Source organism: Cetorhinus maximus, chromosome 5 (genome assembly GCF_964194155.1).
Source record: "Cetorhinus maximus chromosome 5, sCetMax3.hap1.1, whole genome shotgun sequence".
Taxonomy (NCBI): domain Eukaryota; kingdom Metazoa; phylum Chordata; class Chondrichthyes; order Lamniformes; family Cetorhinidae; genus Cetorhinus; species Cetorhinus maximus.
The window spans coordinates 123,201,089-123,222,445 of record NC_135883.1 but is presented as its reverse complement, the minus strand read 5'-3'; the positions used below and the strand labels follow the sequence as shown (position 1 = coordinate 123,222,445).

The 21,357-nt window shown below is 43.5% G+C and overlaps 1 protein-coding gene across 4 annotated transcripts in view; it reads left to right on the top strand.

Annotated features, from left to right (window-relative positions):
• Positions 1-21,357, top strand: part of orc3 (origin recognition complex, subunit 3) — an 85,695-nt gene that overhangs the window by 36,915 nt on the left and 27,423 nt on the right. For all 4 annotated transcript variants that reach the window (XM_078542431.1, XM_078542430.1, XM_078542429.1 and 1 more), the window contains 6 exons: positions 2,354-2,493; positions 6,022-6,181; positions 8,989-9,102; positions 9,232-9,365; positions 17,350-17,413; positions 19,825-19,941. In XM_078542431.1, coding sequence (XP_078398557.1) covers positions 2,354-2,493; positions 6,022-6,181; positions 8,989-9,102; positions 9,232-9,365; positions 17,350-17,413; positions 19,825-19,941 — 729 coding nt within the window. The remainder of the gene's footprint in view (positions 1-2,353; positions 2,494-6,021; positions 6,182-8,988; positions 9,103-9,231; positions 9,366-17,349; positions 17,414-19,824; positions 19,942-21,357) is intronic.

Below are 21,357 nucleotides of genomic sequence, written 5' to 3'. Positions count from 1 at the left end.
TTAACAACAATGACCATGCTTTGAACATACTTCATTGCATGTGAAGCCCATTCAAATGTCCTGAGGACGTCCTATATAAATACAAAATTTGCTCTATGTATATAATGCATTCTCACAAATACTTGAATTTTTTAAGCCACCTTCATGATTGTCTTTGCATTTACAATGCAAGTTCAAAATCAGGGAGCCAGATTTTCAAAGGGCCATGGGCTAGGGGCTCGGTGTGGGCAGGAATTAGATGTCCAGGAGGTCATCACAGAATTCCGACACCTCAAGGACACTTTCGTATTTTCAAGGGGCTGACAGAGGGGAGGGAATGGGAAATGCCGTGGCTGCCATTTAATGGCTGCTTGAGCTCGTTAAGGGACCTGTCAGTTCACTGTTGGAATTTTTTAAAGCTGAATTTGACAAACCCAAAAGTCTGGTGCAGAATCGCAGCCAAGTTCGCTGCAGAGCCACCAGAGATCTTCTCCCGATTTATTTATAACTGACCTCTCCTGGATCTCCTTGCACCAGTTCCAGCGCTGCTTCGTGAACTCACCTACATAGCTCCCTTGCATCGCCGTGGACACTGCTGGCCCTAAAAGGCTCTCTTCAGCAAGACAGTTCAGCCCCCAACATGGTTGCCACCTACCTTTGCCACTGATGCCAGGCAGGCACCTCCCACTTCCTGGAGGCGTTTGGCGCTTCTAATTCAACACCAAGCTCACCACCTGGCCAATTAGGACACTTAGATTTGAAAATAACATTGTGAGAGCGATGCAACTCGGGTGCGGGGTTGGGATCTGGAATTCAGTTGGGTGTGACGGGTTCCATGGCCGTGCGTTGAAAATCTGGCCCAGGGTGTCAGCCTTGCATCAGTGGTATTCTTTTTTGAAATGAGCCAGAGGATTGAGAGTTCAAGCCACCCTCCAGAGAAATAAGTGCATAATCCAAGCTGAGGTGTCATCTTTCAGATGATGTTAAACTGCGCAGTGCCTGTTCTCTTGGGCACATGTGAAAGATCCAATGGCGCCATTTGAAGAAGAGCAGAGAAGTTCTCCCTGTGTCAGAGGCCAATATTTATCCATCAACCAACACCACTGAAACAGATGATCTAGTCATCATCACATTGCTGTTTGTGGGAACTAATTGTGTCTAACTTGGGCTGCCGCATGCCCTTTTATTTCAACAGTGGCTACACTTCAAGAGTATTTCACTGATTGTAAAGTGCTTTGGGATATCCTGAGGTTGTGAAAAGAGCTATAATATAACTGCAAGTCCTTACTGATAGGGCAGGAGTTTTAGGTCAGGTGCGGGTGTAATCAGCGGGCCCAGGAGTGGCTGGGGAATGGACCGCTGCCCGCGATCGGCCCCCGACCGTGATGTCACACTGGCGGCTGGCCAGTTAACGAACGCTGAAATACTCAGCGCTGCCGGGGCGGGAGGAGGGCGGGTGTGGGGGGAGCGTGGAATGAAAGCTCTCTGAAGGCAGGGAGCTGCCTCAGGGAGCTGCAGAATTTAAAACCAATAAATAAAAAGATTTTGAAATCCGGGAAAATATGTCCACGCGTCAGAAACAGTTACCAGAACCTGTAAATGATGAAAATTCTGTCCATACGTTTTAATTTATTTATATTTAATAATGGAAACCTCATTCCGCCCTTGAATGAGATTCCATCAAAAATGCAAGGTCCGCCTGGCAGGTTCGCCCGTCCAGGCACGTTTGGAACTTTAATGCGCTTAATTGGCCTCTTAATTGTCGGGCAGGCGCGCTTCCAACTTTTGCGCGCGCGCCAACCGAAATATCACATGAGCGTGGGATGACGTCGGGACGCTCGCCCAACTTCATCATGCGCTATTTTACGCTCGAGCAGGTCAGGTGCACACCCGCGTGCCAACCTAAAAATTCTGCCCATAATATTTATTCATTTTCAAAGTTAATTTTAATCATGTTAGTTATTTCTCCCTATTTGTTCTGGCCTTGTATTGTATAATGTTAAGGACTCCAGCTATCCAGCTCCCAGGCCTTCCTCAAGCACAGGGGTAGCCTGGGACAATTATCTTTCTTCATGATCTCGCTCTTTTGCCCTTCCCTGTCGTTCTATCTTCCCCCAGATGACCCTCCACCCCCGCCGCTCCCCCTATCCATGGATGACAGAGTAGTGTAGCTGTGCTGAGGAATTCAGAGTTGCCCTTCTGTGGCATGGCATAACTTTGAATTGTTTTTCTTTTCTAAATAATGGAACAGGATTTTATGAGTGTTCCTGCAGTGATTTACTTTTAAAGTAACAAAACCTACCTCATGGATATCAGTTGGAGGCCTGGTTTTATTTAAATGGGATTAATTTAGATGTACTTTGTTCTGATGCAGAAATCTACCTCAAACAGCCCATCTAAAAAGAGGAAGTCCTCTTCCCTTGGGCAAGAACAGTCCCCTCCCATTGTCATTATCTTCAAAGACCTTGAGAGCTTCCTACCCAAAGTGCTGCAGGACTTCATCATCATCAGCAGGTAATAGCAGATTAACAGTAGCTCCTTTTGTATTGCCGGTTGTAATGAATTAGAGAAGCTCCTTAACTTAGTGCTTAGCACTAGTGTAACTGAGAACCTGGAAAACATTACTTTTGAAGGCACTCCTAGTGGGAGAAATTCAACTCAAAATCATCCTCATGCACCTGAAGATCAGAGGTAGGAATTGAAAATCAGGGGCAGCGACATTTTGTGCACCCCTTTGATGCCCACGGCCTGTCTAAAGCCATCTTCAGATTGGTCTGTAAACGGATGCACAGCCTGCCCATCTGAAACAAGTGAACGGCTGCTTTACTGTACAAAACAGCATTATAGGAATAAGAGAAGGCCTTCACCTACTCGTCCCTATTCCGCCATTCATTTAGATTGTTATGCAGCAGATGGTATATGCCAGGCAGATCAAATCTATGAGAGACACTTGATCACGCAGTCACAGTGGTTTTGGAATTTGTATTCTATTTCGAGATGCGTGCCCTGAATTCAGGAGTAATAAGCCCACCAAGACTCTATGTTTTTTTTTACAAGACTAAATTAAACATTTATTAACAAAAGAAAAGATTTCAAGCACATACATAGGTCTACAAATTACTACTATAATAACTCCTAAAGCCCCTAATTAATCTGGCTTCCAGTTACACCCCTGTTAAAGCAACAGTAAACAAAAAAATAGCTTTTAAATAGGTTCCAGCCAGTTAACACTATACCCTGGATAGTAGAATTCAAAGTGGCTTTTCCTAGCTTTGGTCTGTAGACAGCAGCTTATTGCACAAATACTGGAGGCTTTTCACACTTCTGATAGATCTTGTAATGCTTTCTCTAACACACAACCTCATTCTGCTTTATACATGTTTCTCCCTTTTAATGCAAATTCCATTGTTCCCATATGTCTTTGGGACTTTACTTTTCTCATAACATTAGCACCATACAATGATTTATGTTATCAGTAACCTTTGGGAAAAATAAACACACTGCTTGGCCGAGCTTCTCTGGCTAGGTGCAACATTTTGCCATCTCTTTGAAATTCAAACTGCCCTGATTTATCTAAAAATGCAAACTCTCTTCACCTCATATTCTAAAACTTCAGCCATGTTTATGTATTTAGCATTTCAAACCTGGTTTCTTTTTGAGTCAAAGCCTTCAGACTTCCAAAGTCTCTAATTCGATTAAATCCCACACACACCCCCACACACTCTCTCACACACACACACACACACACACACACAGACATTATCCAAACCCCACTATTAACCTATTTTTACAATAAATCACAATATTATGAGAATTATTATACTTTCATGACAAGATCATAGCTGATCTGTATCTGAACCCCATTTATCTGCTTTTGCTCCATATCCCTCGAATACTCTTACCTGACAAAGTTTATTGATCTCAGTCTTGAAAGCTTCAATTGACTCAGCATCCACAACCTTTTGGGAGTTTTAGATTTCTGCTATCTTCTGCATGAAGAAGTGCTGTGTCCAATAGAAACTTTAAATATGTGATTTTTAAAAATCTGTTCTTGAAATCAGAGTGTCGCTGGCAAGGCTAGCCTTTATTGCCCATCCTTAATTGCCCTTGAGAAGGTGGTGGTGAGCTGCCTTCTTGAACCGCTGCAGTTTGTGTGGTGTAGGTACACCCACAGTGCTGTTAGGAAGGGAGTCCTATGATTTTGACCGATGAAGGAAAAGCGGTATAGTTCCAAGTCAAGATGGTGTGTCAAGTCAAGAGGGGAATTTGCATTCACATATGTCTGCTGGCCTTGTTCTTCTAGATGGTAGAGGTCACAGGTTGGTAGGTGTCAAATGAGCAGTGCATCTTGCCAGTTGTACACACTGCTGCCACTGTGCAATGGTGGTGGAGGGAGTGAATATTTAAGATGTTGGATGGGGTGCCGATCAAGTGGTCTGCTTGACTTGGATGTTGTCAAGTGTTGTTGGAGCTGCACTTATCCAGGCAACTGGAGAGTATTCCATCATACTCCTGCCTTGTGCTTTGAAGATAGTGGACAGGCTTTGCGGAGTCAGGAGGTGACTCACTTGCTACACAATTCCCTCTGACCTACTCTTGTAGCCACAGTATTTATATGACTGGTCTAGATAAGTTCCTAGTCAATGGTAACCCCCTCACCCCACCCCCTCAGGAGGTTGATGGAGGATGCAGCGATGTTAATACCGTTGGATGTCAAGGGAAGGTGGTGTTCCGATCCTAGCTGATGTTACTACTGGACAAGTCGGATCCCAGAGTGAAACCTGGCTTGACACATCCTAACTTTTATTTTTTAGAAACTGTTGAGGTAAGTTACTGAACAAATTCACAGGAGTCTGCTGTTGAACTTTTTAACAAAAAGAATAAAACATTTATTAAACAAGAAAAATGAACCGTCTTACGCCAGATGAAAAGGTCAGAAAGATCTCGCTACCAACACTAGAAAATGATTCAAATATTGACTCTTCCTTCATCCCAGCTATTTCTTTACAGACAGATACAAATTCAGAAAGATAAAGCAATTTACCATATCTATCTTATGCTCTAAAATTCAGGGTCATTATGCAGTACATGTGAACCAACTGGCGAACTGTGGACACACCACACTCCAAAGTATGTAACAGATGCTAGCAAAGCAGATTCTATGGATTTCTCAACCCACCCAGATGCTTGTTACATTGTGAGCCAACCGGCCTCACTGAAACTCTGTCCTTCTCATGAGGGTTTCCAATCTCTATGTTTGAAGAACTCCCCTTGGAATCCTCTCCAAGGGTCGCTCCCATTCAGACAGCTTCAACAAGAATCCACCTCCAGGGTTTCAGTCTTGCCTTATGAGATTTCTTTCCAGTGGATCGCTGTATGCACTCGAGCTTCACCTTCCAAGCACACTTTCAGATCTTCCAACGTCCCAAGCAGAACACCGCCTACTTCAAAAGGGTACCTTTGCACTCATGGTCTGCAGCGCCCAGTCCCCCAACCGTTGGTTGCCCTCTCAGCTCTTCTAGGCTTGTCTCGAGCCCACTTTGCTTCAAGCCTGCTCCCCGCAGCACCCCCTCTCTTCAATTCAGAGCCTATTGCCTTGCTCCTTTTTTGCAATTTTACTTAGGACCTGTTTCTGATCTCCGTCCTTGTCTCTTACCTGGGACCTTCTTCTGAGATCTGTTTCTGCCCTACTCCCTGGTTTGGGCAAGCAAGTGGATACATTTCTTGTTCGCGTGGGGTGGGGGGATGGTGGTGGGGCGGGGGATGGTGTGGGGATGGTGGTGGGGGATGGTGGTGGGGTGGGGGATGGTGGGGGGGGCGGTGGGGGATGGTGGTGGGGTGGAGTGGGGGGGGGGGTGGGTGATGGTGGTGGGGTGGGGGGAGGGGGGATGGTGGTGGGGTGGAGTGGCGGGGAAGCTTGAAATATGAATTGTGTGTTAAAGGTCTATTCAAGTCAGTGAATGATGTGATTTCTAGATGGTATAAATGTGGTTCATCTTACTAAGAAGTCATCATTAATTTTGCTTTTTATTAATATTTCAGTAACTACATCCAACAACTGCCACTCGTGCTGGTTTTTGGAATTGCCACATCTCCAATTACTCTACACCGAATGCTGCCCCATGCAGTTTCCTCGTTGCTCTGCATTGAACTGTTTCAGTCTCTTTCCTGCACCGATCATTTGACTACAGTTATTGATAAGGTAATCACTACCCCTTTCTGTTGAAAGTACTGTACGTCAACCAGCAGTAGTCCATGTTTATTGAAGGAGTTCACTTGAAGGAGTTGAAGATAAAAAACATTATTCTGACAAGAACTGAACAGTTCACATAAAAGAATTCACTTTGGAAGCGAATCAAAGATTACAGACCCAAGGTGGACAGATGGAGTTAACATACAGATAAGTTTTGAAATAATTGAATTGTGGAGCAGGTTTAAGGGGCGGAATGGCCTACTCCTATTCCTATATTCTCACTGGCCATTGTAGTGTAAATGCAGCCTTACAAATGTCCCCAAGCTTTGATTTCCTTATGGAAAGGACTTGTCTACTGTTTTCACTTTTATTATGCAGAAACAGACACTGGAGTACTGGGCTCTGGGTTTAGTTTCTCCCACTGAATTCACTGACTGTCATTTCATTCGGGCTAGGGGCTGATCAGAGACCAGCTATTTCAACACAGAGCAGAAGGCAGAAGCAAAATACTTCGGATGCTGGAAATCTGAAATAAAAATAGAGAATGCTATAATTACTTGGCAGGTCGGAGAGAGAAGTAGAATTACCGTTTCAGGGATCTGAAATGTTAACTCTGTTTCTCTCTCATTCATCCGGAGGCAACCTTGTACACCTACTGGCAGCCAGGTCGGACTGGTAATGTCTGAGCTGGACAGGAGGCTTCTTCGGAATAGCAACTAAAACATGGGGTTAGTATTTAAAGGGCCGTACCTCCTTATTTTTAAAAAAAAATTAAAGAAGTTTAAGAGAAAGTTAGAACAAGGAAATGGATGAGGGATAATGGGCAGCAATGTGCAACACAGTGCAGAAGCCCTTCCATCACAAGTGAGACATACAATCAAGCTGATGCACTGTATTATTACACTCCAAACTGCCCCATGGGTCATATCAAATTGTGGGGGGAAACAAGGCAAGACTAACCCCAATTTGATGAAGTTCTGCATTTGTTCAAATATATTGGAGCATGATTCATAAGTTGGTTTAAGCTGATCTCTTGGTTGTAGTGTCTGTAACAGATTAAGAAGATTTTTCTGCAATATGCTTCATCTGTAATAGGAAAAGTAAAATGCTTTAGCAACTTCTTTAAAAAAAAAATAGTGGATGAGTGTGTTCCATTTTCAAACTTTGAATGGGACACACGGCTGACAAGTTCCTGGACCTGATGGCCTTCATCCGAGAGTCTTGAAAGAAGTGACTACCGAGATAGTAGATACATTGGTTGTAATCTTCCAAAATTCCCTAGATCCTGGAAAGGTCTCAGGGGATTGGAAAGCTACAAATGTAACCCCACTACTCAAGAAAGGGAGGGAGATAGAAAGCAAGAAAATGTAGGCCAGTTAGTCTAACATCTGTCATTGGGAAAATGCTAGAATCCAGAACATTTTGAAGAGCACAGTGCTATCAGGCAGAGTGAACAAGGTTTTATAAAAGGGAAATTGTGTTTGACAAATTTATTAGAGTCTTTTGAGGACGTAACAAGCAGGATGAATAAAGAGGAAGTAGTAGATATAGTGTTTTGGAGTTCCAAGAGGCATTTGGTAAGGCGCCACATAAAAGGTTACTGGGAAAAATAAGAGCTTGTGGCTTTGGGGGTGATATATTAGCATAGATAGAAGACTGGCTAACTAACAGGAAAGAGGGAGTCAGGATAAATGGGTCATTTTCAGGATGGCAAACTGTAACGAGTGGAGTGCCACAGGAGTCAGTGCTGGTGCCTCAACTATTTATGATCCACATTAGTGACTTGGAAGAAAGGACTGGCCGTATTGTAGCTAAGTTTGCTGATGACACAAAGATAGCTACGAAAACAAGTTGTGATGAGGCTTACAAAGGGATATAAATAGGTTAAGTGAATGGGCAAAAATTTGGCAGATGAAGTATAATGTAAAAAAATTTGAACTTGTCCACTTTGGCAAGAAGAATAGAAAAGCAGGATATTATTTAAATGCAGAAATACTGCAGAATGCTACAGTACAGAGGGATCTGGGTTTCTTTGTATATGAATCTCAAAAAGTTAGCATGCAGGTACAGCAAGTAATTAAGAATGCAAACGGAATGTTGACCTTTAAAGCAAGGGGGATGGAGTATAAAAGTAGGGAAGTCTTGCTACAACTGTACGGGGCATTGATGAAACCGCATCTGGATCATTGCGTGCAGTTTTGGCCTACTTACTTTAGGAGGGATCTTGCATTGGAAGCGGTTCAAAGAAGGTTCATTAAGCTGATTCCTGGGCTGAAGAGGCTATCCTATGAGGAAAGCTTGCACCGATTGGACCTATACCCATTGGAGTTTAGAAGAATGAGAGGTGATCTTATTGAAACATACAAGATTCTGGGGGGGGCTTGACAGCATATAGTGCTAAGAGGATGTTTTCTATCGTTGAAGAATCTAGAACTAGGGGGCATAGTCTTAAATGAGAGACCCCATATTTTTAAACTGAGGTGAGGAGGAATTCCTCCTCTCAGGGGGTCAGTAGTGTTCTCTTCTACAGAGAGCAATGGGTCATTGAATATACTCAAAGCTGAATTAGACAGACTTTTGATTGACAGGGGAGTCTAGGGTTATGGGGGCAGGTGGAAAGTGGAGTTAAAGCTACAATCAGATGAGCCATGATCTTATTAGTTTGCTAGTACCTCTATGGCATTTATTTCTATCTTCTAATTGTTATCATTTAGTTTATTTAATGCATATGTTGTACCTAGTTATGCATACACCTGGGAGTAACTCCCTCTTTCTAAAAATGTATGTTCTTTCTATTTTTTTGTACTCTCTCACAGTTGGTGCTGACGACTAAATTCCCATTTAAGTTGAATGGAAAAGTACTTCAGGTCCTGATCAGCATATTCTTGTACCATGATTTTTCTGTAAGGAATTTTGTTAAAGGTTTACAGGTAAGTTCAAGTTGGCAAGGCTGAACAAGTTTAAAACAGATGATTAGATGACAAAAATTGAAATTTATGATTATTCAATACCTTGTATATTTTTCTTTTGCACCTCTTATGGCCATTTGTTTTTCCCAGCTATCTCTGTTAGAACACTTCTACTCCCACCCTCTTAGTCTTCTGTGCTGTACACCAGATGAAGCCAATGCCAGGGTACAGAATCTTACCCATGATGACTGTGAACTAATCCGACAAGTGCCATCTTTTATGGGGTGAGTGAAGGTTACTTGTTTTTCAGCAAAGGTGGTGATTTTTTTTTTTCCCTCTTGCCAATTTTTCACACCCATCCTGTTTCCCCATCCTGAGTTGGCTTACTCAGTACTTCACCCAAGTGGCTATTCATAAAGTGTAAGCCTTGGAAATTGGTGTTGATATCTATTCACCTGCAGGTGGCATAACAACCCAACCCTGATTCTGCTCTTACCTGATGATCTCATTCACAACACATTTCCAACAGGGGTCAATCAGTGGCCTCATTATATGATTTTTTTTTATTCCCTATCCCTTGGGGAGGCGATGGCATAGTGGTATTGTTGCTGGACTAGTAATCCAGAGACCCAGAGTAATGCTCTGGGGACCTGGGTTCAAATCCCACTGCAGCTGGTGGAATTTGGAAATAAAAGTCTATGCTTTGAAACCATTGTTGTTTGTTGTAAAAACCCAATCTGCTGTCCTCACCTGATCTGGCCTACATGTGACTCCAGACCCACAGCAATGTGATTGACTCTTAAATGCCCTCTGAAATGTTGTACAACTCTGTTGTATAAAACTGCTACAAAGCCGAGTGCCAAAATTGGGAGAGCTGTCTCACAGACTAGTCAAGCAGCAGCCTGACATAGTCATCCTCACAGAATCATATCTTACAGATAATGTCCCAGACACCACTATCACCGCCTGTCCCACCGACAGGAAAGATCAGTAATATACAGTCAGGAGGGAGTTGCCCTGGGAGTCCTTAACATCGACTCCGGACCCCACGAAGTTTCATGGCATCAGGTCAAACTTGGGCAAGGAAATCTCCTGCTGATTACTACATGTCACCCTACCTCAGCCGATGAATTGGCACTCCCCCACGTCGGACATCACATGGAGGAAGCACTGATGGTGGCAAGGGCGCAGAACGTACTCTGGTTGGGGGACCTCAATGTCTATCACTAAGAGTGGCTCGGTAGCACCACTACTGACCAAGCAGGCCAAGTCCTCAATGTCATAACTGCTAGACTGGGTCTGTGGCAGGTGGTGAGGGAAGCAACCAGAGGGAAAAACATGACCACATCCTCACCAACCTGCCTACCGCAGTTGCATCTGTCCATGACCACCACACAGTCGTGAAAAGTTCCACCTTCACATTGAGGATACCCTCCATCATGTTGTGTGGCACTACCACCATGCTAAATGGGATAGATTTCAAACTGATCTAGCAAATCATACTGTGGGCCATCAGCAGCAGCAGAATTGTACTCAGAACACAATCTGTAACCACATATCCCCCACTCTACCATTACCTTCAACCTCATACCACCCACTGTACCATTAACATTAAGCCGGGGGGGTCAACCCTGGTTCAATAAACAGTGCAGAGGGCATGCCAGGAGCAGCACCAGACATACCTAAAAATGAGGTATCAACCTGGTGAAGCTATAACACAGGACTACTTGTGTGTCAAAAAACATAAGCAGCAAGTGATAGACAGGGCTAAGCAATCCTACAACCAAAGGATCAGGTCTAAGCTCTGCAGCCCTGTCATATCCAGTCGTGAATGGTGGACAATTAAACAACACACTGGAGGACGAGGCTCCACAAATATCCCTATTCTCAATGATGGGGGGAGCCCAGCAAATTGGTTCCAAAGATAAGCATTTGCTACAATTTTCAGCCAGAAGTGCCGAATGGATGATTCATCTCGGCCTCCTCCAGAGGTCCCCAACGTCACAGAAGCCAATCTTCAGCCAATTCGATTCACTCCACGTGATATCAAGAAATGGTTGAAGTCACTGGATACTGCAAAGGTTATGGGGCCTGTCAATATTCCAGCAATAGTACTGAAGACATGTGCTCCACAATTTGCCACACGCCTAGCCAAACTGTTCCAGTACAGCTATAACACTGGCATCTATCCAGCAATGTGGAAAATTGTCCAGGTATGTCCTGTACACAAAAAGCAGGACAAATCCACCCCAGCCAATTACCGCCCATCTGTCTACTCTCGGTCATCAGAAAAGTAATGGAAGGAGTCATCAACAGTGCTATCGAGCGGCACTTGCTTAGCAATAACCTGCTCACTGATGGCCAGTTTGGTTTCCACCAGGTCCACTCAGTTCCTGACCTCATTACAGCCTTGGTTCAAACATGGACAAAAGAGCTGAACTCCCGAGGTGAGGGGATAGGGACTGCCCTTGACATCAAGGCAGCATTTGACTGAGTGTGGCATCAAGAAGCCCAAGCAAAACTGGAGTCAATGGGAATTAGAGGGAAAACTCTCCACTGGTTGGAGTCATACCTAGCACAAAGGAAGATGATTGTGGTTGTTGGAGGTCAGTCAGCTCAGCTCCAGGAGAACACAGTAGGAGTTTCTCAGGGCAGTGTCCTCAGCCCAAACGTCTTCAGCTGCTTCATCAATGACCTTCCCTCCATCATAAGGTCAGAAGTGGGGATGTTCGCTGAGGATTGCACAATGTTCAGCACCATTCGCAACTCCTTAGATACTGAAGCAGCTCGTGTCCAAATGCAGCAAGGCCTGGACAATATCCAGTATGGGCTGACAAGTGGCAAGTAACATTCGGGTCACCCAAGTGCCAGGCAATGGCCAACTCCAACAAGAGAGAATCTAACCATCGCCCCTTGACTTTCAGTGACATTACCATTGTTGAATCCTGCACTTTCAACACCCTGGGGGTTACCATTGACCAGAAACAGGACTAGCCATATAAATAATGTGCTTTAAGAGCAGGTCAGAGGCTAGGAATCATGTGACAAGTAACTCACCTCCTGACTCCCCAAAGCCTGTCCATCACCTACAAAGCACAAGTCAGGAGTGTGATGGAATACTCCCCACTTGCCTGAATGAGTGCAGCTCCCACAACACTCAAGATGCTTGACATCGCCCAGGACAAAGCAGCCCACTTGATTGGCACCACATCCACAAACATTCACTCCCTCCAGCACCGACACACAGTAACAGCAGTGAGTACCATCTACAAGATGCACTGCAGGAATTAACCAAGGCTCCTTAGACAGCCCCTTCCAAACCCACGACCACTACCATCTAGAAGGACAAGGGCAGCAGATAGACGGGAACACCATCACCTGGAAGTTCCCCTCCAAGTCACTCACCATCCTGACTTGGAAATATATCGCCATTCCTTCACTGTTGCTGAGTCAAAATCCTGGAACTCCCTTCCTAACAGCACTGTGGATGTACCTACACCATATGGACTGCAGCGGTTCAAGGCGGCAGCTCACCACCACCTTCTCAAGGGCAACTAGGGATGGGCAATAAATGCTAGCCCAGCCAGCAAAGCCCACATCCTGTGAATGAATTTTTAAAAATCCTCTTACCCACACACCGTCCCAACTCTAATGCAGTGTTGCTGTGGCCAATTAAATGACTACAGTTGAGACAAGATCAAGGATCAAACCTGGAACCTTGCCACTCTCTATGACTCAACTTCATACTGAATGAACTTAAGCTTATTATGCTTATTAGAGGACTGCAGGCAATTCAAGTTTAAAAAAACTTGTGGCTATGTAGTGCTGTAGCACTGAAGTCAAATGACATTCTCTTGTCTAAATAGGGCTGCATTCATAGTGTTTCATGAACTGTTTGATCCCTACATATAGCCCTATAAATCATGAACTAGCAATACTCTTCAAAGGAGCAAACTGCTCCTATCTAATTCTATATGTAATCGTTTCACTGAAATATATATTAAGATGTGCTATATCATCTCACCATTCTGTTTCATTTTTAAAGCCATGTGGATGGCGTTAGTGACAGTCTTACCTGATCATCCATTACTGGATCTGCCATGTGAGCTTCTATGCCATAAATTCGAAACTGCACAACACAGACATTTTATGATAGAAATCTAATACATAATATTCTGTTGGTGAAACAAATCATTTTCCCTTGCAAGGGAACAATCCTTATGGCCTTTTTCTCCCCGGTTGCCCCCTCCCCCTGAAGTTATTAACTCGCTCGGTGGGGTAGGGTTCCCCAAGGGGAGTTAGTAATCTTGCCAGAATGGTCACTATTCATGTGAGTCATAGTGAGTGCTGCCAGGCTACCTGACAGCCTGATACAGGAGGACATCAATCCTGAACTCAGTCTTGTCCATAAGCATGTTTTAATATTAGAATCAAATTTGGCTTGTATAAACCACTAAATACATGCTGAGATATCTCAGATACTCGAGTTTCAAAGTAGCAACTCTGGTACTATCCGTGTGAGATTGTACTAGCAAGCTTTTGAAAAAAAAAACTGAAGTAAATATGCTTTCACAACATTATCTAGTCAGTATCTGGAAATTATGTTTTGTGTGTTTGGTTTTTTTCATTGCCTCTTTTTTTAATTATTGCCAAAACATTTTTTTTGAAGAAAGCGGCCTAAAATTTGGGATTGCAGGATTATTATAAATTTTGTCTCTTATATGCTTTAATATTTTTAACTACTTCTAATTTTAGACCATCCTGTAGATCCCATCCTATCGATCCTTTAATCAATCGCCCAGACTCGCCTTTTCTGATTGTTGATCTGTACATTCACATTTTAAAATATGCAAGCTGTTAGAATGTGACCTTCCATTGTCCAGAGGTCATAGACTGCCACATGTGACAGTCCTAGTGACAGCTGGTAAAAAGCTCCAGTGTCCCTCATATAAATCTGCTTCCTTATGTATGTTTCCTTATAGCTTCCTTAACCATGCAGTAAATCTCTGTGCCTATTCATTCAGACATAAACTTTAAACAAAAAAAAAGTTTCTTAAAGCAGTTAATTTTAAGAGCTCAAACCTAATTTTCTATGTATGTAAAATGTTATGTTTTAAATCTATTGAAATTTATAAAAATAAAAACACTTAATTTACACCATACCTTGGTCCACCATCAGAATGTCTCAAAGTACTTTCACACAGGAATGCAATGACTAGCATTTAGACAGACATGACTTTTCCACTAATGATATCCCACAAACAACAGTGAGATGAATGACCAATTAATCCGTTTTTGGTGTACTGATTTAAGGAGGAATGTTTTCAAACTGTAGACGTAATGTTTAGAATTTGTATATTCTTTCACTTCAAGTAACTTGTATGACAGTTTTAACACTGGTTGGATTATTTGCAGGTTTCAGCAATAATTGTGGATGGATGAAAGTCAAAAATAATATTTTGGTACTTTTATGCAGAGGCTTAAATATGCAACACATTTTCTTTTATTTATCAAAGCTAAGGAACTTACTAATAAAACTAAATATAAAATATTGACACAAGCCTGTTTCATGGAGTTTGCATTCTTCTTCAAGCGTTTAAATATAAATTAGAGGGTATTTATATAGTCCCTCTCACAACTTCAGGACTTCCTGAAGTGCTTTACAGCCAACATAGTGTAATTACTGTTGTAATGAATTGCAGTATGAATTTGGGCACGCAACTGCAATGAGGTAATGATTGGGTAATCGGTATTTTAGCGATGTTGGTTGAGGGATAAATGTTGGCCAGGACATGCTGCGAAGCTCCCTGCATTCTTTGAACAGTGCTCCAAAATCTTTATATCTACCTGAGGTTTAACATCTCATGCAAAAGACAGCACCTCCAACAGTACAGAACTCCTGCAGTGTTGTACTAAGCTGTCAATCTGGATTAAGTGTTCAAGTGAACAGAGTGGGACATGAACCCATGACCTGCCACTGAGCCAAGTTGATGCCTGAATGGATACCTTTATGCCGTAACTATCCATTAGTTTCCTTCGCCATGCAAGTGCCAGGCAATGACCATCTCCAACAAGATCGAATCTAACCATCGCCCCTTGACGTTCAATGGCATCACCATCACTGAATCCCCCACTATCAACATCTTGGGGGTTACCATTGACCAGAAACTGAACAGGACTAGCTATATAAATACTTTGGCTGCAAGAGCAGGTCAGAGGCTAGGAATCCTGCGGCAAGTAACTCACCACCTGACTCCCCAAAGCCTGTCCACCATCTACAAGGCACAAGTCAGGAGCGTGATGGAATACTCTCCACTTACCTGGATGAGTGCAGCTCCAACAACACTCAGCTTGAATCCAGGACAAAGCAGCCCGCTTGATTGGCACCACATCCACAAACATTCACGTCCCTCCACCACCGACAAATAGTATCAGCAGTGTGTACCATCTACAAGATGCACTGCAAAAATTCACCAACGCTCCTTAGACAGCACCTTCCAAACCCACGACCGCCACCATCTAGAAGGACAAGGTCAGCAGATACATGGGAACACCACCTGGAAGTTCCCCTCCAAGCCACTCACCATCCTGACTTGGAAATATGTTGCCGTTCCTCCACTTTTGCTGGGTCAAAATCCTGGAACTCCCTTCCTAACAGCACCGTGGGTGTACCTACACCACAATGCAGCAGTTCAAGAAGGCAGCTCACCACCATCTTCTCAAGGGCAATTAGGGATGGACAATGAATGCTGGCCTAGTAAGCGATGCCCACATCCTGTAAATGAATAAAAGAAAAATTTACGACAGTTCATACACACTATTTAGACATTTGAAGGTTGTTGATAAACTGTTAGATATTCAGGTGAACAACTGAGCACTTCTTTCTTATGGCTGCTGCAGATGTAGAGCAACACTATAATTTTGCATTTAGGTGGTTGTCAGCCAAATCAAGGAAAATGAACATCTCCCATTCACCAGGGCTTCAAAGTCCCTCAGCACCACTTGAGGTCCCCTGTTGTACCTAATCGCTTAACCTTCGACTATCCAACTTTAACTCTAATGAAGTTTGGAAATGTGAACAGAATCCACAAGTCGTCACAAACAAAAACCTTGTGAAAGACCAATACAGATGATTCCTGGCTTTATTCTTTCATGAAGCTCATAGGAACCCCTAAACCGAACCCACACAAACCATGGCAGCTGCAGATAATTGACACACAAACGGAAAAGTGTAAACTCTCCAGTGTGCGACTGTGGTCACCCAGAACAGACCATGGAACATATAATGACTCAGTGCCTGATTGACAAATATGGTGACATCAGTGCTAACACTCCATTACTCCTGACGCAATAATGGACTTACCAGAGGGTGCAACATCGTGGTGAGTGGATGGGGGAGTGATGCACATGCTAGGATCGACTTGAGGGTTCCAGTGATGCATCACATTGCAGCGTTCAGTTGGAAATTAACAAGTTGAGTGCAGCTGTTTCTAGTCTATACCAATGCTCATTACTTGGCTGTGGAGCACAGATAGGCTGTCACTGATATCTGAAGCACTGATGCTTTGCAACTTGTGCCTGCCAGTTTCTGGACCAGGTTAACGCTTGTTTTTATCTTGGCGACTACCTTCTTCAGGTAGTTGTGGAAGGCTAGTGTGCGGACTAGCTTCACTCCGAGGTAGGTCAGATTGGGGTTGTGTGGCACAGTATTAACATGAAAGGTCACTTAGCATTCATTTTTGCCATCAACATGGAATGCAGCCACTGCTGTTTTATGAGCGTTTGTAGTTCAGGCCTTCAACAGACTCAGTGCACCCATGGCATTCTGGCTGAGTCTGCAGACTTGAGCAGGGCTTTTGTAGTCTGGGCTGCTGGACTGTTATACTGCCAGAGCAGGTACTGGGTCTCTTTGGCCCAAAGTGGGTGTAATTTTCCTGGAAACCTCAGGGGATAAGCTTTTTGGTTCTTGTTGCTGTAAGGAAGTCAGTGAATCGACAGCCTCCCTATAGCAGCCAGAGTTGGTTTTGGCCAGCTTCCACCCTGGAAGAAGTACTACACGTGTATATGTTGTACTTTATTTATAATATTAAAAAAAAACCCTCTGTTGCAGTCGACTGAGATCTGTTTTGTGATGTCAGTGCAACTCTTCAATGTTACCATCTTGCAATGCTGCCACCTACAAATCCAATGTACAACTATTGTTAGCATTATAATCTCACTATAATGCTCAGCCAGCAAAATGAATCTGTGTGTACATTTTAATTTTAGGTATGTTGATCATCAGGACTCTGAGAAGCAGGTTAAACTTTTGACTAACGACCAATATTTAAAGGTAATCTATTTGGTTACTGTACATTCCAAATGTGTTATGTAGCCCACTTGCCTATCCTACTTATCCTTACTAATCTACACTGGCTGCTTATCATCCACTGCATTAAATCTTTTGTCAAATCTCTTCTTGGCCTCAGCTTACCCAATCTCTACATCCCCTCCAGCCTTGCACATCTTCCTGCAACCTTTGGTCCTTTGACTCTGGCCTTTTTTGTACCTGTACTCCCTTTGGATCTTTGAATTTATTGAAGGCAGACTTGGACAGATTTTTGATAGGCAAGCGAGTCGAGGGTAATGCAGGGCAGATTGCAAAGTGGAGCTGAGACCACAACCAGATCAGCCATGGTATTATTGAATGGTGGAGCAGGCTCGGAGTGCCAAATGGCCTAGGCCTACTCCTGCTCCTGAGTTCCTATGTTTGTGGGCATAACCTTCAGATGCTTAAGCCCTACTGTCTGGAACTATTTTCCAATACCCCTTTGCTTTTCATCTCTCTGCGCCTTTTAACCCATATCAAAACCCATTTTAACAATCAGACTTTCATTCACCTCTTCTCCCGCTCACAATTCATTAAAATCTCACTCAATTGCTCCTTGACTATTTCGTCTCCACTCCCACTCTCCACTGTGTAAGGCACCTTGGGATGCTCCTGCAATAAAAGGTACTACGTAAATGCAAGTTTCTATCGAAACTACTTTTGCCTTCTGAAGTTGATACAATTGAAAGGTATGTTTTTAGAAGATTGTGATTCCGGATGCTGATGCTTCTGCAAACCAGAAAGATTGAATTAATAGGAGTACAAGAGTAAAGAAGTAATGATGAATTGACACACAACTTGGTTAAGCCACAGTTGGAGCACTGTGTGAAGCTTCAGTGCCACAATATAGACAGACAGCCTTCAACTTAGATTCACCAGGATGATGCCAGGGATGAAAACCTATACTTAGGAAGAGAGATCAGGATTATTTCCTTTGCAGAAGAGAAGAAAGGGACTTTTATTGGAAAATTGTTAAGATTATAAAGGAGTTTGGTAGAATGAGTAGGGAAAAAGACCACGGGTTAGATTTAACGGGACAGCAGAGTCCCCGCACCCCCCCCCCCCCTTTCAAATGTCGGAGCAAGCTCACCCCCACTCCAGTGGCTTGCCCCACAGGCGTTTAATGCTCAGAGGAGCCATCTGGGAAGGAAATCCTGCCTCCGAGAGCTGTCGGCCAATCAAATGGCTGGCAGCTCTCCAGTTGAAGCAGTGACACTGGGAGCGGTGGCCACTACTGGGACTACAACAGTCCCCAACACCAAGGAGCCTGAGCAGTCGTCAAGGGTAAGTGGGTTGGGGGATATTGCTGGGGCCAGGCAAGATAGCCCTGACGAGGGGGGCGTGGGATTGGGGGAGGGGAAACTGGGGGAGCTGAGGGAGGCCTCTGATGGGGACAAGGAGCTTCTACCCCAACCCCACACCCATCCCATTGCCTGTCAGCCACCAGCCCACATTGGGCAATGTGCCAGGCTAGACTCCTGGCGTGGGCCTCTCCCATTGCTGGTTAAATCCCAGCGGCAGCAGGATGAAACCCTTAAGTGGGCACTAACTGACCACATAAGGGCCTCAATCAACCCATGGGTGAGCTCCCGGCACCTTCCCCACCACTGGTAAAATTGTGGCAGGGACCAGCTGGTAGGCGACAGCATGACACCCACAGTGCTTTATGCCCCCAACCCCTCCTCCCCCCGCGTCCTGAAAATCTGCTGCTGGAGGCCCACAAAATCTAGCCATATATCCTCCAGCTTCGGGGTGGGCTCAGTGACAGGGAATAATCAATTTAAAATTGTCACTAAGATAGAGAGAAAGAGGTTAGGAGAATTTGTTTTTCATAGAATATTGGAATTTGGAGTGCCTCCTTGTGAAGTAGATGGGACTTAGATCATTGATTATTTTATGGAAAATTTGGATAAATGGTGGAAAATACTTTCAAAATAGGTAATTTTGCAAGAGAGAGTGGGGCAGTGGGATTCATTTTGGATTGTTCTGGCAGAGATGGGTACGGATTTGATGGTTCGAAAGGCCTTATTCTGTGCTGTAAATTGCTACAGTTTTGCTTGTGGACACAATTTAAAGTCTTATCTGTTGTCTACAGTTTATGACTGACTCAGTAGTTGGAATTGTCATGAATTGTAGGTAACAAACTTTTTTCTTGATCTGCAAAAGTCATATCAACCAGCCACCATCAAAATTAGCAAGGATAATTGATGTTGCTCCTAGTGATATCAGTGCATGTATCCACACGATGAAGCGCCAAATGATGCTTTAAAGCCATACAAAAATGTACGTTGAGTATCTAAGGATTTTCACTTCACTGATATGTATTAATCCAAGATAAAGTCATTTCCTTTTTATTTTCCCTTCAAATGATGCAGGATGATGTACAGAAGCTGCTGACAGACCTTCACAGTTACCACCAGAATTACTTCCCAATTCTGAAATGTCTGCATATTTCCACATCGTCTCTTCCAAAGTATCCTTTAGGTAAACAGGTGCGTGTTCCCTTATATTGTACCTGAAAGATATAACCAGAAATGTTTTATTGTTTACTATTCTAAAGATTAACAGAATACCTCTTTAGTACTTTGTTGAGGATTATGAAAGGCTCATTGTGTGAGATTTCATCAGTCCTTTATGTTAAAATAAAAAGATATGATTTTCATCTGCAAGCACTTTCCTTGTTATGCTGCTCCTCTCACTCCTCTCATAGAGATGAGCTACTGTAGAAAACCACCTATGCTGTTTCAAGGATACTTTTTTAATTCATTCATGGGATGTGGGCATCGCTGGCCAGCATTTATTGCCCACCCCTAATTGCCCTTGAGAATACTGTTAAGCGTGTGACAGGGAACCTTTAAGGTCTATAATTGACCATCTAAGAACTGAATTACATGCTGGTTGAGTAGACAGTACTGTTGTAGCCTGCTGTGAACAGCTGAAGGAGCGTGCTATTTGATACCATCCACTGGTCGTTGGGACGTTGGCCCATGGTTGTAAAACTCAAGATAGTGTCCAACATTATATGTGGTTCCGCGACTGGATAGCAGTGTGCTAAGAATGACAGTAATGACTAATTTAAGATCATCAGCCAGGCTCACTTGCGCTTGCTGGGAACTACATTATTCATACCACAGGGCCCTGTCCTCTGCAAGCAGAAAGAACATGTCCAGCCATTGTGTCTTTTTCAATTAAACAAAAGTATGGAGGACAATTGATCCATGTTGCATTCCCTATGGCAATGCCTCAACCAATCAAAGTTGACTTGCCTATTTTGAATTTAAACAAAAGCTTGGGGGAATAAATGTTCTCTGGTGAATTCTCCATGGCAACACCTTGACCAGTCGGAGTCCTCTTGCCAACCCTTTTCTCATGCAGTATAAATTGTTGTTCCTTTAGAAATGTAGTATTCTTGTGTCTGTCCTGAGGAGTGCAAGATAAAGGGCTTCAGCAGCATGTCTGTTTTTTCAGCAATGCTGGAGGATATAAAGTTATTTTACTAAACTATAATTTTTATTTATTGTTACACATGGAAGAAAATATACCCCAGAGAGCAATTATATGGGCATTTTGATCACTTTAGGGGGACTGAGAGATAGATCATTGTGAAATCTATTTTTGGAAGTTCCTTGGCGCTGCACCCATTTTAGGTGTGAAGTGGGAACCTTATTGTCCAGGTGTACACACGTATTCTGTGCCAGAAGTATGCTGCCTGCCATTTAAGCACAGGGTGTGATATAGACATCCGGGCCTGTGACTGAAGCAGTCTATTCAATTTCTCCCCAAAGAATTGTATTTAATTTGTTCTTATGGCCACTGCAGAATGCTCAGTGAAGTCTTGAGAAAGCAGCAATTTGCTGTTCTGGGCTAGAAGTGTTGAGTAAACCTTTATTATTTACTAGTGATGGTCC